At 39.7% G+C, this 16,549-nt stretch overlaps 1 protein-coding gene across 1 annotated transcript; it reads right to left on the bottom strand.

Moving 5' to 3' along the window:
• Nucleotides 1-2,613: 2,613 nt before the first annotated feature.
• On the bottom strand, nucleotides 2,614-13,882 carry HS3ST1 (heparan sulfate-glucosamine 3-sulfotransferase 1). The gene is made up of 2 exons (XM_053940619.1): nucleotides 13,800-13,882; nucleotides 2,614-5,286 (listed from the first exon to the last, which is right to left on the bottom strand). Exon 2 carries the CDS (start codon nucleotides 5,156-5,158, stop codon nucleotides 4,196-4,198), a length of 963 nt encoding a protein of 320 aa, XP_053796594.1. The 5' UTR covers nucleotides 5,159-5,286; nucleotides 13,800-13,882; the 3' UTR covers nucleotides 2,614-4,195.
• Nucleotides 13,883-16,549: the final 2,667 nt, after the last annotated feature.

The raw sequence follows: 16,549 nt of genomic DNA, 5'->3' as shown, positions 1-16,549 counted from the left end.
TTCACAGCTTCCACCCATAACTGGCCTCTCCAATCAATTGAAAAATGAAGGAATTAACATTGAACATACAATATTTTGAGCATAACTGGGCATTTAGACAAAGTCATATAAATAAAAGTTGCTGGGTTAAGAATAAGAAAATATTGTTACAGCTGTAGAAGCATACTTGCAATTATTTCAGCAGGTATATACCTAGTACCAAGTTCAACACATTTTGTTGACTTAGTTTAGTTTAATTTAATGCTTTTGCCTTATTTTAGTTTTACTACTTTGTTACTGTATTAGAGAACATCTACTAATATACTCCTGCAAAATTTCATTCAAGTGTGATCTTAATTATTAAGACACAGACTTCAGAAAAGTTAATGGAAAAGGACTATTCCCATGAGAAGTAGTTTTGATGTACAGTCTCTTACTTATAGAGTACACGTGTGATGTTTTTTAAATATATGGTCAGCCATGCTAGATAAAGCAGAAGAAAGATACATGGAAATATGCCGTATTCCATAACCCATATTTTTCTTTGGCATTTGAAATCTGTTTGAATGACAACGGGGAATGAAACCCTGGCTTTCTGCAGAAGCTGACTCCAAAAATGGCTGTAGACAAGGAAACATAAAATTATCAGTTTGAGAACCAAACAAAAAAATTTTCATCTAAAATATTCTATAGTGTTAAGTTTCACACACTCATCAATGAATGCAGCAAGAATTAAAAATTGATAATTATTTTCTGATATGTTCCAAAGAAAGGTTGATTTATTCAAGCACAGTAGATGTTTTTTCACCTTAACAGCAGGAAAAATATACAAGGAAGAGCAAAGCACATGTAACAAGATCATGCAGCATCAGCAGTATATGTAGAAATACTCTTGATGAGACAATAGCTTTGGTGTTCTTTTCCCTTTCCATAATCTTCCAGCAGTGTTCCTGGGATAATCATTACAGTCTAATCTTTGTCCTCTGCAGGTACAATATCTGCCTTTCAAGGTCTCACACTAATCTACGTTGTGACGCAAAGGGCAAGACATAGTCCTGCAGTGCCACCCTGAATAATTATTTGGTTGGCATTTCTTTTTGTACTCAAGGGGAGTGCCAGGCTTTGAAGTCTCATAAAGTTTTGTATTTATTTTATGTTTTCAAGAGTGATCACATGCTTGGCTAGGTGCCCTGAGAAAACAGGTCTCTGGAGCAACACCCAAGTAGTTGTACTTAAAACCTGAGCTAGTACAGCTTTACAGAAATAAATACCCATGTTGCATAACACTGGAAAGGTATTTCAGGGATTTTTTTCTTTTATGAACAGATATGACATGCCTTCAAAGGTCATTATTAATTTTTCTAGAGTCCCAGATGGAATGTGCTTCAGCCTCAGCCTTCTTCTTTCATTCTCTCTTCACTTTCTGATGGCTTTTGCTATTGTCTAACACTTCTTTAGAAACAGCCTAATAAATATATTTAAGTAAGTAAGTAGTGTGGAAAATGAATGTTGCCCTGGTTAAACAGAACATTCACACAGAGTAGTTTTGAGAATTGGAACTCTTGAACTGTTGAACTTATGGCAGGTAAGCATTACTGTTATTATTAGTGTGGGTGTGATTTATTGTTCATCACCATCACAGCTAACAGAGCTACCTCCAGGATAAGGTATTGTACAATCATGCCATCCCTGCACAAGGTGTAAATATTGGGTATGATATACTTTCTGTGAGACCCTCTGAACTTGGTGTTGAGCATGTGAGTCACGTGATATTCTGCTTCAGAATGTCCCCTGAAGTGGTCGCTTCACCTCTGGATCCTGCAGACAATGCTCTATGAGCTCCTAGCACTGTAACAGTAATAAGAACCTAATGGTTCATGCTGCACTTCTCTTTCTGTAGAGACAACCCCATATTGTGTGTGGAGAAATGTGTGCCTGTGTCCTGCTTAGAGATGGGCAAAATACTGGTATCAAGCAGCAGTAGGCACTGAAAGTATCCTCAGTACCAACATCAGCTGTCAGTAGTGCACAGGCATTTCCAATTCAACACTGATGCCCTACGCTGCCCTGTTCAACCTGCTGCAGGTGGACTTCTTGCAACCCTGCCTTCATGTAGTCCTCCAGTTCCTGGTCACACATCTGCTAGTGTTTTTCCTTTCTTAGCAAAACGTTGGTGAATTTGCTGAGCTTAATCTGAGACTGCAGGAACGCACTAATGGAAGCCTTTTGTCTGGGCCAAAATCACTTTGGTCCAGGTGGCTCCTGCAGAGATAACATTACCAAGGTAATGGGGTAAGTGTAGGAGAAAATACTGCCCCACCTTACACAAAATCCCCTGAATTTCTCTTTTCTAAAACTTTAATAGAAACATGATGGTGCTGCCTCATGGAAGATTTGACATTATTGCCACCAGAAACTTTCCCTCCTTGTTGTATATTCTGGGTCAGCAGTGGACCATTCAGGCACAACCCAGCAGCAAACAACTGCTTTCATATCAATAGCAACAGGCTACAGCTGAGCTCTAAGGAACATTTAGCTGAAATCTAAACTGGAGTTGAATCCTAAATTCTGGTCTTCCAAACTAGAAACTGAAAAAACAAAAAAACAAAAAGGAAAAATGCAATTCAGAAAATATTTTATTGAGTACAATACCGTTTCATTGTAGGTTTTATAAAACACCACCAACCTCTCTGAGGTTGAATACAGCTTGGGCAGGTGCACAAGGAGTGGGAGAGAGAGGGACAGCATCTGCAAATTTTCATGCAAGAGGCATAATACGGGATATCTGCATCCAGACAATACCTTGTCATAGTGCCCAAGTTTGCATTAGCTCACCAGAAAAAAATGAATGAATCTACATTTAAATTTTATAAAGGATTGCAACAATCAGCTACAAGTTCAAATTTACTGGGTGTTGCCATTGCACATTCAACAACTAAACTCAAGATCATGAAATAAAAATTAGTAGCTTGGATTGAAAGTACTGTAAGAAGCCTTGTGTGGAAACTGGATTAACTCTAACTCCAGAAACTGATGGTTAACAAGACATCATAACCACTGCAGATAAGGACAGCAGCAGTCTTTACCAATGTACTAACATCTAACTTCCATTTTTAGCAGCTGGAAAACAAGGCAAGTTCCTGGAATTTGGGTTAATCCCACAACACACATCTAATCAAGATCTGGCATCACGGTTCTTGGAAGGAAATTAAACAAACACTAGTCCATAGGCAATTTTAAGTTGCATGAAGCAACTGAAAACTCACAGAAAACAGCCTTAAGTAGGGGAGAAATGTGGTAATATTTATATGAATTAAGTTGCTGCTTACTGGAATGTAGACCAACTAATTTTTCTGGTGTGTTTATTTTCAGTGATGGTAAAGTGTAAATGTGCTATGAAATGTAGGAACAGTCAAAAGCAGCCTTGTAAAAGTCTCTATATTGCTTAAATTCTCACAACCATACCTCTTTATGAAGTATACATACATTCAGAGACTGTAAGTTTTCAGGTTGACCGTATTTCTACAGCTAACTGTATTTTATGAGCTGGTCCCTACAGAATCTTTAAAAATCTGCCATGAAACCTGCACTGTACTGCCAAAGAATTGAGGACCACTTGTTATAACAGTGAATATGAACGTTAAGTACAGCAGTTAATATATCAAATTACACAGAGACTTCCATTGTCCTTTGGGTGTGCATTTCCCAACATGTCTAAGTACCACCACTTTGACAGGAAATCATTTCATAAAGCAGGGTTGAACAATTTGTTAACTACAATAGTATTTTCAAATGGAAAAGAAATTATTAATTCACACTTTAAACTAAGAAAAATGTAAAGGTAAAATTTCAAATATTCATTAGCAATTAGAGAAAATAGTCCAGGAAGGCCAAAGTATTCAAATAATTCAGAAATGTTCTGTCGAAATGAATTTCTTATTTATTAAAAAGACAACACATTCTCAAGAGAGCACCTTCTGCAATGAAATAATTTAGTTTCTTCATATAGACACATCATACACAATGTTTACAACCATGAAAAACAATACAAAATGCTTTCAAATTTAACAAGTAGAAAAATATAACTAGTATATATGGCAATTGTGAATCTAATACTGTACAGAAGTATTTATGGATTTTACAAATAAATAATAGCTTAAATGCCCTTTTTAAATCTTCTAACTGTACACTGGAACATAGGTTCTGAAGCTTACCACTAACTTGCCACAAATGTGTGCCAGTCAAATGTTCTGCCCACAAGCTCAAAAAACTTCTTGTTGGGTTCATGGAAATGTTCCTGCAGTTTCTCGAGTAACCGGGTATCTACTTGTGGGTGCGCTCGTCCTTTGGACTCATGTAAACAACGCTCTCTACCACTGTCCCTCAGGCAGTAGAATCCCTTAGTTTTATTAAAATAAAAGTTTGAAGCATTTATCTGTGGTGAAAGCTTCAAAAATCTCTCTACCTTTTCTATTTCTGGAAAGGGATCTTTGATTAGTTTATCCCCATCTACAATGTGGATATGATCAAGAGGAAAATACTTCAGCCAGTTCTGCATGTGAATGTAGTATAAACTTCTGTTTATTGCCTTGTAGTCCACATTGAGTTCACCATTTTTTATCAGGAATTGTTCAATGGATGGGTACGGCTTGTGCTTCTGCATGTGGTTGTAGAACACTTGGGTATAATCTGATAGTACTCTCTCGCTTGGGTCTCTTAAAATAAGGAGTAGTCTCATGGATTGGTTCATGTTATAAACTCTTTCAGGCACTTTAGGTGATGTGAAATATGCTGGAGTTTTTTCCACGGTGATCTGATGGGGATATGAGAATGGCATTTGATTAATATACCACTGCAATCCATTCCTGTAGTGATCTTCCCAGTCAAAGAAGTGAACTTCACTTTCTGCTGCTGCAATATCTGGATGGAGACTCAACATCTCTAACAAAGCTCTTGTTCCACCTTTTCTCACTCCAATAATAATAGTCTGTGGCAGCTGCTGACATGATCCATTAGAATGAATGTTTTCCTTGAAGTCATTTTTCTGAGATGTTTTCTTTAAAAGCTCTCTCTGAACAGACTGAGAAGAAGTCTCAGCATTTGAATTTATAGCTGGTCTGGAAGGCACTATCTGAGGTTGAACAATAAGCAACACAGCTCCCAGCAGAAAAGCTGCCATGACAGAAGTTCTTAGTCTGCTTTCACTCAAGCGGGTAATAGGGCATAGAGCGATTTCCACCAAGAACAACCCTTAAAAGTGGTTTTTGTTTTGCTGAGCGGATGTGTATTTCTCAAGCAAAAACTTCGCTGAAAGAGGGAAAAAAAAAAGAACATCATCTTATATTCAGCCACACTGCAAGTATCTTTTTCTTTTCAAAACTGAACAAACTTTAGCTTTCCCAACTCCAGGCTCATAGATAATTTAGTGTAATTAAATGTTTTAAAAGACAGACATATGCAACAATGCCATAAGAAAAATATTTCCAGTGATCAGGAGACATGAATATTATAAATATTTTGTTTGCACACAGGGTATTATTAGTTATTATTTTTTTAAATCTGATTTCCTTGGAGTTGAACCACAATCACAAGACAATTGGTTTTTTAGTCTACAAGAATAGGTTTGTCTTAGAAGCAAAACATGAAAAGGTGTGGAGGGGATCAAAAGAGCATGCCTAAAAGCTGAGGGTCTTGTAGGATGTCTGGGAATTACAGCTTCTCAAAGAACTATGTAACAGCAACCTTAGAAATCGAGCCTCCTGGGAAAAAGGCTCGTGCAATGTAGATAGAGCTGTCCAACATGAGAAGGCAACACTCTCCTAGGAAGGAATTAGAAAGAGTTCTAGGTAAATAGCACATCAAGGAAAAGTTGAATTTTGTGTCATTTTTAGAGTGAAGTTAACTGTTGCTTTGTGCTTACAGATGCTTATCCTGTTTCTAAGGATAAAATAGGTGGCTTGCATGCTGGCCCTGCAAAGAGGTAAGATAATAAAACCATAGACTATAGCATGACTGAATCAACAAAACACTGGAAGACCTGTGGTTCCCATCTCCGTACTTTCTGTGTACTGAAAATACACAGTGGGTACTTCTGAAGGTCATTCCAAGAGTTAGCCAGCAAGCTGCTGTGATGTAAAGAACTAAGTTTAGGCTTTATCAAAAGACTACTAAATACCACCACTGAACACCCTTTAAAGGTCAGGGTATTTTTAATGCAATGTTTGAAGTGAAACTGTAAGAGTTTCACACATAGTAGAGCTATTAGATTGTTGCAGTATGAGCAGGCTGTGTACACAAACTCCCTGAATTACAACATCTTCCAAAGACTTTATACCCTCAGTGAAGGGCTGATGTGGATTTCAGTACTGCCTAACTCCACTTAGAAGTAGAAGCCATGACAGCCGAGTACCTGACTGCTTTGCCTTAGTAGGCTACTGTAATTATGAATTTAAGCTTGGAACAGCACATACTGTACCAGCTAACAAGGGCTGAAATATGAAATTATATATGAACAACCTGAGGAAATTCAAGGGCTAGGTTTTGGAAATTCTCCAGAGAATGTGAAAAGAAACTAATGACTTTTCCACAATAACCTAAGTCCCAGTGCAACAAGGACTAATGATGTGTTTCTAAGTAATCTAAAGTTCTGTTTGATAGCTTTGCATTTACAGAGGTCGTGACTTCATCCTGAACGGAACAGCTCTGCTTCCTGATGTTTTCTACTGATTATCACTTCGTTGCTTTCCCTTTTTCCATTTTTAACGGGCTACAAGGCAGCAATATTGTTAGGAAGCAGAAATCGAGGCTGGGAAGAAAGAGAAGCAAAGTGTCATGATAGATGTGAAGTTAAGAGAGTGCTTCCTTGTATGCCCACAGGCTTTGAGCTTGTGGCCATGCCTTGTCTCAGGCTATTCTGTGATGTCTGATGTGAGGCAAGTTTACAGAAGAATTTGGGGTTTTTCCATTTTTGGCCACTGTTAAGTTTTCTCTGTCTGGAAGAGTTACATTTCGTCTGTTGTCATTAGTCTTCTGCTCTCCCTGTCCCCACCATTTTTCCTAATCATTCTCAGCTTAATCTATATCACTTTTAACAATAAATAGTATTAATAGCCCCACAGTGTGGATGTTGATGAGGGAAGACACTGGGTGACAGAAAATTCAATATAGGTAAATTCACTGAGCTACACTGCCACAATATTCAGCAGCAATGGGAGCACAGGATACAGCACCAGCCAGATTGGATCAGTGACTGATGGGCAGCTCAGTACATAAGAACAACAAAACATCAACTCTGTTGAATTTTAAGGTCACAGATTAAAGGAATAGCCACTTAATTCACAGTATATTTTAAGTCACTGGCTCCATAAATAGTAAGCCAGAGTAGTTGTCTTAACACCTTACTGGAAAAGCATAATAGGATTCCGGCAAGGAACAGGTTGAACTGTGTGGAAAGAAGTGAATTTAAAGCCTTCTGGTAGGAACAGTTATTTCTTAATAGTCAGGTTGAAAAATGCTATGCTAAAAGCAAAGTTCTGTAACAGAGTGTCTCTTGAAAGATTAAATTTTAGCTGCTGGTCTCATAGTGACAACACACCGCTGGATTGGTGGGGGGGGGGGCGATTTTTTTTTTTCTGCTGTTGTTTGGGGATTTTTAGGGTGTTTTGTTTTCTCTTTGAAAAAGAAAATTAATGCTATATATTATTTCATTGGGATTCTTAATTTGTAACTTATAGTTTGCATACTAGTCAGTTGCCAGCTTTTTTATTCAAGCCATCCTGTGACTGAATTTAGCATAGGAACTTTTGAGAAAGAGACATAGCAAGGTGTTTTTCATTCTAGCTCTACTCTTGTCTTAGCTGGCATCTTTGAAATGAGAGTATGTGGGACATTACAGATGTGGTACCAGCGGCCCCACTTCAGGCAGGTTTTTGAGCCTCAGTGGAGCTCTGCCTCAATGTCTTCCCATTGTTAAAGACTTCTGTGGGGCACAGCTTTTTCTAAATGCACAAAAGCAACTGTTTCCTGTTCCAATATGAAATCTCTTTATAACATAGGAATATCTTTTGTTTCAGACATACAGAATTTAATTGTTCCTCCTCAGCTATTTGTTCAGGTGCACATCCTCCACTGCAGAACACCTCTACTATATTGGTAGCATTTATCTTAAGCACTTCCAAAAAACCGTATCAGTAACTATGTCATTCAGAGTACCTATATGCTATTGTTGTTTTGATTGCAAGCAATAAAGCTATGTCTGTCTTTTCTTTCCATTCTATTTTATTTCTCCCAAACTGTATAGGCCTGATATCTGGATCAATTATTTCGTTTTGTTAGACTAATGCAACACAATGGACACAACTGTGCCTCTAAATTCAGCATAAAATACACAATTTGAGAGAAGAGTGGTCTTCAGGAATAAAGCAGCATATAAATTGGTTGTTATTCAGCTCTTATGTCCTACATTCTCTTTAATGCTTTAGGTCGATCTGCAGTCTGGTGTCATCTAGAATTACAGTGGTTTATATAAAATGATGCAAACATGTATTCCCATAGCTTTATAATTTGTGGGTCTGAAAAACTCTTTCAAAAATAAGACACATGCACTGAAGAGTTTAAAGCAGGCACTTTGCCAAGTTACTTTTCTGCTTTAAGAATTCTCTTCACTGCATCCACAAGGCATGCAGGGCATACATGACTTCACTTGATGACTCTGTATTCCAGATTAGTTCAAAAAAATTAACTGACAGCCATTACTTTTGTATTTGCTACAAGTAAATGAGCAAGTTGTAAAAGAAACACAGTTTATGTTAAATGGTGCTTTGATGATTATACCAAGACTTTTCAAAAACTCTGATTGCTTTTGCTTAATCTTTTCTTCAGCTTTCTCCAATTAATTAGTGAAATGTGGCATCCTGTTTATTTAACCAGATTCAATGTGGACTTTATTATTAAACCCTCTTCAACAGTAATAGTAACTTGGAAATAAACAGAAAATTTAATCAGTAAATTCAGAATGAGGACCAGAGGCTGTCATATGTCATTGACTTTTAAACATGTTTCAGTACTCTTTGAAACATGTATTACTATTTTGTAATTTCTGATCTTTCTTACCATTTTACAAAGGTATTTTGCCTCTGTATGTATGTCATCAGTGACATTGCCTAAACCATCTGATTATATAGACTTAGTTTAATATGCATTAACAAAATAAGGTAGTTTCTTCCTGGACTTCATTTTTGCTGGGAATTGGATAGGGTCAGATTTAGCTCTGAACTTTCACAAGAAGCTCTGGGTTAGCTGCCCAAGTGGGTAGGAAGAGGCATAAGGAGTCTCTGTAGGGCAGTCAGTAAGCATCAGGAAGAGTCTGCTGGCAGATTTGACAGGGACCTACCCCACAAAAAAAGCCCACAGCAATACACTGGGAGGTTCAGCAGAGCTAATGGGACCCAGTTACTACCAGGACAATCACTAGGAGAGGTAAGACAACATTCTTCCATAAGCATGCAAGTGACTTCACCTTCATTAAAGACAAGTTGTATTTTCCTGGTTCTTTAGGGACTGTGGACAAACAGGTTAAGTTTCAGATGGCCTCACTTTATTTCCTTGCAGAACTGAATCCCTTCACTGGAGAGATCTCTGCACAGCCATCTAAAATACAGTCTGGACTGAATGAGAACTATACTTCACTTGCTGAAGTTTGTCTGTAGAGGGAGATTAGAGCTGAAAATCTGAGCAACACATTCTGTTCTTATAAAGAATACTTAGTCTGTCTGATGTGATAGAACCTCAGGACAGTTTGTGGACTGTATTTTCCCTTGCATATATTTGGGCACACAGTATTCCAAAATATAAGACTAACATTGCTGGTTAAATCAAACTGTGCAGTACAACCCACACATCTGCTATGCTGGCTTCTTCTCTTGGTAAAAAAAAATTCCCCTGAGATAACCAACTTCCTAAACTGATAAAGACTCAGTGTTCTGAACATTTGTATTCAGTGATGTGCTTTAAAAACACTGAACTAGAGCAATTGCAGTGTACTTGAAATCGTTAAAGAATTCATTGATATGAACAGTATATTCCTATCCTCTAACAGTAGACTCTGTCCACCATAAGATATATTGCTTAGTTGTTTATATTAGCTGAAGTGCTACTTTGTACCCTGATAACATAAAAATTCCCAGTACAGCTATCACTTAAAGCTCAGCCAAGAGCAGGAAAGAAAAGGGAGCAGGTGGTTTTTTGTTATTTTTTAAAATTTAATTCAATTTATGAATTGTGTTTTTTCTTGAAAATATATTCTGCATTTTTTTTTAATTTTTATCTATTAAACTGTATCACAATGCCCTCTCCATGAAGAAACTCTTTCTATACTTCCCACTGCATACACTTGTGGTTTTTAATCCCATTTTAACAAAAGTTTTAAACAACACTTGCCAATGAAATGCTTGAATTCTAGTTTCCAGTAATTAACTACAAATACTTTCCTACATTATTGAGTGCTACAGAGACAAGTGTAATAAAGGAAATAGAACTACATACTACTGAAGGTCTCTAAAACCATAAACTATTGATCACCCCATGATATATCAAAAAAGTCATTTGCACATTAAGAAGGGACATGAAAATACATGCAACTGTATAAAACCTGTCTTACAGTGCCTAGATTATATGTACATTTCCCAATTACATTAAAACTGCTGCACAACCAGCAAAGATTAAACCATGGCTTTAACTTTTATAGTCAGATGTTAAGAAATCTAATAATAATTCTGTGCTGTTAAGATGAGATACTGTCTATCAGCACTAAAACTCAGAAATACACTTTAAAAGGTTGATAAATTTTCAGAAGGGGAACTTCACAAAATGAGAAAGGCTGACTTGGTAGGAAGTATTTTTGGCTGAAATCTGCTGTATTTCTGCACCTGCTGTGATAAATACAGTTTATGCAAATTAGATAGGCCACCAGTTCATGACTTCTAAAGGAGTTCAGCTCCAGTGTGAGCAGTAAGGTAGCAAATTTACAATAGACTGTGGTTATATATAACATGCACTCTTTCTTAAGGTCAGAAGGGACCATTCCAGTCTTTCATGGCAAGAGATCATAAAAACTGTTAGCAGAGAAAATACTGTAGATTTCAGAGAACCTCATGCAGGTAAAAAAAAAATGGGACATTACACTAGAATAAAAATAACTTGAAAAGCTCAGGATGTACAAATTTTTTTTGTACTGAATAGTAATATGGAATCCCCTTAATCCCCTCTAGTAATTTTTTTAACACCTGTCAGGATTCAAATTTTTTTGTGAAGAGGGTGCACTGTACCACTGCCTTCTCTACCCCCCTATAAACCCAAATGCTCAATTCAAACTCCAGGAATTACTCCCCACCCCACCTTCCAAGCAAAATGGGTCACATTCTAATTAGGAAGCAGAAGTCTATTGCACAGTTAATAGAATTGCTTCCTAATTCATCAAAGCTGTCCCCAAGAAAACAGCCTGTGTGAAAAGATGGCTCTGTCCTGTCTTGCCCCCTTTCAGTACAAAGGCTCACCTTAACTGGATATATTAAAATAGGGAACACAGGAGACTAAGCAATCCCATTTTCATTTCCTCTGCCAAGCAATTTCTTGCCTCTTACACAGGGGTGCAGGCCCTGTTTCAAATACCAGTATTTAAAACAAAAATAAAAATAAACCAAAAAAATCTCCACACCTCAAAATAGTCATTTAGTTCGTATTCCAAGTAGACTTCTGTGTCTTCCACTCTCCTGCCTTCAGAATAACATTGGAGCAGGGTGAATACTGGTGAGGTCATCACTGTATTAGACTTAGCTAAACCAATCAATTTACTAAACAAAGCACTACACAGTGACCTGGAGGGAACCCTCATGTTCTGGAGTGACAAATGAGATGACCAGGAGGATCTCCCATCCTGGTCTGCCTTAGCAAATTACTGTTTTGTTTTTCTCATTATCAAAAGTTTTCATGGAAATCCATCAGCTCTGACATATTTTGGGCTCTGATATGTGTTGTGAGTGGTATTTCTAAATGAGGAAAGGGAGAGATTCCAGGTTAGTGAGACTAAGAAAAACATTTTTGATTTCCTCTAATGAAAAGCAGAAGAGTTGTATTTATCTGTACATACATGCATGTATTGGAAAGTGTTTTCCACCCATTCTGTTTTTCTATAATGCCTGTGCAAGCCTACAGCTAGTTTAGAATAACCAAGGCATCCTGACAAGGGAAGGGACACAGGTGGGAACCTGGCAATCCTGAAGCTTGAATGTGCTCTGTCAAATTAGGGTCTCTCCACTGCAACAGCTGGCCTTGCTTCAGATGCATAACCTTCCTACCAGAGGTAATTTTGGTTATGTAGTATCAAAACGTTCTGCATTTTCGAAAGAGGGGAAAAAAAGAGGGTGGGTCCTGAAAGGGTGGATGTGCAAGAGAGAGCTGAAGTTGATGTCAGTGACTGTGCTCTTACTGAGAGGTGCTTGTTTCCGAGCAGTGTGAGAAATTCACTTATTCGAGAGTGTAAGAAATGCTAGCAGACGTATATTGCAACAGTTATTATATTTATACTTAAAAATTAAGCTTGATAGCCAGAGAATATATAGGCATTTACCAAACTGAATGTGTTCTACTATGTTCCATTTGCCATACATACTGCAGAGGCTCCCTCTCAGTGAGAGTGGGCACTGCATGGATCTCTCACGCCAGAAAGATGCTCCCTGCAGACATTCTATCCCCATGCCATTCTAGCATGATATTCCTAGAACTTCACAGGTATTTTTTCTTTCCACATGAAAATCCAAAGAGGAACAGTCTTGAAACCGGGAAAGCTCTTAACCCACTGCACTGACAGAGAAAGGAAGGAGAATAATGTACTTTAATTCCCAGTCAGCTGAGGTGATTGAACTGCCTGTACTCAGCTGCGTGTCCCCTCCTCATTTTTTGAATGTCTGGCTGGTAGACGAGACCAAACCCAGACTTTTCCATCTGAAGGTTACCACCCCTCCCTCTCAGCATCCTTTTACCCCCAAAAGATCTGAATTGCATACACCTTTATCCCAGGAAAGCACACCGAGAACTGCAGTAACCAAGCCTTTGCTGTACTACTCTAGAGTGCCAGTCCTCGAAAACAGAAACGAGCTCGAATTAAGGCTTTGTGCCCTCCTGCCAAGCCCCAAGGACCACTGTGCCCCCAGCCCCACGCAGCTCGCCAAGTTCCAGCTCAGCACGCTGCATCCCGCCGGCTCCAGCATTATGTGAAGGAGCGGATCGAAGATGCTCAGCAGAGCTTTTGCAAGTGTTCTCCCGTCAGGCAGGCGCCCCGTTTCCAGAGCCCTACCACTCTCTGCCTTTACTTGTGCTTGTCATTTTACCACAAGAGAAAGAAGATGAAGTGCGTGCCCAGAAGCCGCACCTGGCCAGGTATCGCCGAACACTTTGCTTCCCCCCACGCTTTCTCTCCTACCCCCTCTCCCGGCAGCGCTGCCTCCCTGAGCCTGGCCCGGTGAGTCCGGAGGGCTGAGGCAGCGCCGCGCGTCCCTGCCGAGCCTGGGGACAGCTCTCAGGTACGGCCCGCCCGGGCAGACGCTCCCCAGCCCCACAGCGGCGCTCGCCTGCCGCGGCCGCGGGGCTCCCACCTGCCGGCAGCAGGTGCCGGGCGGGCGGCGGCGCCGGGCGGCAGCGCCAGCGCACCCGGGGGCGGCAGAGCCCATCCACGATCGCCGGCACCCTCGCCCACCCCTAACTTCCCACGCTTCCAGGGCAGCACCCGGCGCGCCGCTCCCCTCCGAAGCACCTGCGTCACTCACCGCCGGGGCGCGGAGCCGGGGGGCAGCGCTCGCCCCGCTCTTCCATGGGCGCCCGCGGGTGGCGGCGGCGTCCGGGGCAGCGCGCCCGGCAGCGAGCGGCGTGCGGGGGCTGCGAGCGCCCGCTGTCGCCCGCCTTGCCCGGCCGGCAGCGCCGCAGCCCGAGCCTGGCGCCGGCTCGTTTGTAGGGCCCCGCCTGTCCCGCGTCACGGACAAGCCCCGCCCGGCCCCGGGCTGCGAGCGGCAGCGCCGGGTGCGGACCGCGGCCGCCCCGCCTGGGTGTGTGTGCCCGCGGACGCAGGACGGTGTGCAAGCGGCGGGGTTCGCCCAAGTAATGCTACAGGTGCGGGGAAACGAATGGCTCTGCGCAGCAAGCGCACCTGCCACCGCCTCTGTAGAATCTTCAGTTGGAAGGGACGCACAAGCATCGAGTCCGAGTCCTTCAATTGCCTCCTTCCTGTACTTATAAAAATACCACCCGTGCAAGGTTGCATGAATAACAGACTTACAGTTCTTGTATTTACTACTTCTTTTTTACTTTCTTGGGACTTTACAAAATGGCTCTGTTGTGGTGTTTTTTTTTTTTTTTTTCTCTCCTGAAATGCTTTCTGTTCAGCCACATGAATTTGAAGCAGAATGGATGTCTGGAATGACTGAAATACTGCTTCTTAAGAGCCGTGGGGAAAAGACCTTCTGTGGATTAAAGTCCTAAGGTTAATTTATTGAAATAGATCTTTATTTACCATGAATTGAACTGTGGGTTTTTTTAAGGCAAAATGAATTATAACTGGCATTACCATACTGCATCCATTATTTCAACAGCCAAACTCTTGAAATTTACTGTGAGCAAAATACTAAATTCTCAGTTGATTTTGATCAATTCCTTGTAGTTTAACAGATCTGACACAGGTAGGGTGTTCCCAGAGAAAGTTTGTTAGCACTGGTTGTACACAGGTCTTAGGTTTTTTGCCTGAAATGATGTAGTTCAGACAATTCTGTCAGGACTCTGGGATGTATCTCATCAGGTTCCACAAAGTTGTGTATGCTCAGGTTCTTCAAGTGGTCACAAATGTGATCTGTACTTAAAGTGGGAGGTACTTTGTTCCCCCTGTCCCCATCCTGCTGTCCAGCCATGACAGAAGTGTGGGAAGAGTGGTTGCCATTGAAGGCTGAAGCAAAAAAGGGGTTTGGTACCTCAGTCTCCTCATCCATGACCAGCCTTGTTTATCAGGTGGTTACAGCTTCCGCGACCCTCTCAGCAGAGATATGTCTTTAACCATGGGCTGTGACCTCATTTACTCCTTGAGTGCCAGGCTGTGGGAATGTTGGGTCACGCTTACTCACTGCACCAAAAACCAATGTAGTGCACGAGTGCAACACACAAATATTCATGTTGTATATTTTCTTATAGCCTTTACCTTCAGCCTTGTCCTGCACTGATAATATAACAGGAGGCAAAGCTACCAATTATGGAACTCTGCTTTCTAACCATGACTTCTGTTGGCGGAAGCAGAACAAAGATGATACGTTTATTAATGTATCACCAGCAATTTCAAGTGGATTAGAGGAAGTAGCTGTGTTTGTGGAGTTATTTTGTTTACAACCATTTACCTTCAGCCTTGAAATATGTAACAGAACAGCTGAGGAGTGAAGAGTACTCAATTATGTTTTAAAAAGAGTATCTCCACATAGAATTTTGTTAAAGGTTTTCAAGAAACAAATGTAAGTACTTCAGGAAAAATAGGACGGTGTAACTATAAATGTATTTTATTTTATAGGTTTGCATATTTAATGTTTAGGATGTTTTCTGTATTTAAGTATACTATATCATTGCAGTGTAGTTGCTTTAGCACCAATAGATATGTACAAATAATTTACTTTTAATTTTTTTAAAATAGAACATTCACAAGACTATTTACTGAAAAAACCCAAAACAATAATACTGTCTTTTTACTTTGTATTTTTATACCTTTCTGTATGTTTTATTATAAATCTGAGAGTCTAGTAGAGAAATACATTCATTTGTGATTAGCTTTGCTGTTTAACCTGGATACTTATGTCATGACTGTGGGTTTTGATTGTCTTGGAAACAGGCTAAAACTAAAAAACTTAAATGTTGTTCAGCTGCTATAGACCCACGTAGTTCTGTCATAAGGGATCACTGTTTCTTCTATGTGATCTATAGATCAGATACCATAATACTTATTTCATGTTTAATACCCAGTCTTGATATAAAAGAATCAAAAGATGAAAAATTCATCATTTCTTTATTGTTCCAATCATGAACTATCTTTGGTGTCAAAATAATAACAGAAAGCATCTGTGTACCTTTATATCTGAAGGTATCTAAGTGTAACTTCAAGTCACTGCTTTATGTTATCACCTTCCCAAGTAGATTAAAGATATGTTTTGCCCAAAAACATACTTTCTTATTCTAATTAGGTTATTTCTCAGTATTCCTTTTCTCTTTTTAATAAGCTAAACAAAGTGATGTCTTGCAGCATCTCACAGAAAGGCTCAAGAAAGTTTAGATTTAATTACTTTTCTTCACTTTTCACAAGGTCTCATCAGTGAGTACAATACTGATGCTTAATATTGACAATAGAAGCATTTTCACAATGCTTTGATAATGAATCCCAATTGCCAATAAGTTTTCAAGATTTACTGGTTGCACAGCTCTTAAGCTATTTCAAGTATCTTTCATTGTTATGTAATCCTTACTTTGTAAATTCAGATGTTCCAAGCTACTAAAT

This window comes from Vidua chalybeata, chromosome 4 (assembly GCF_026979565.1).
Source record: "Vidua chalybeata isolate OUT-0048 chromosome 4, bVidCha1 merged haplotype, whole genome shotgun sequence".
In the NCBI taxonomy this organism is placed as follows: Eukaryota; Metazoa; Chordata; class Aves; order Passeriformes; family Viduidae; genus Vidua; species Vidua chalybeata.
The sequence above is the reverse complement of the archived record's forward strand: the minus strand, read 5'-3'. Positions and strand labels throughout refer to the sequence as shown.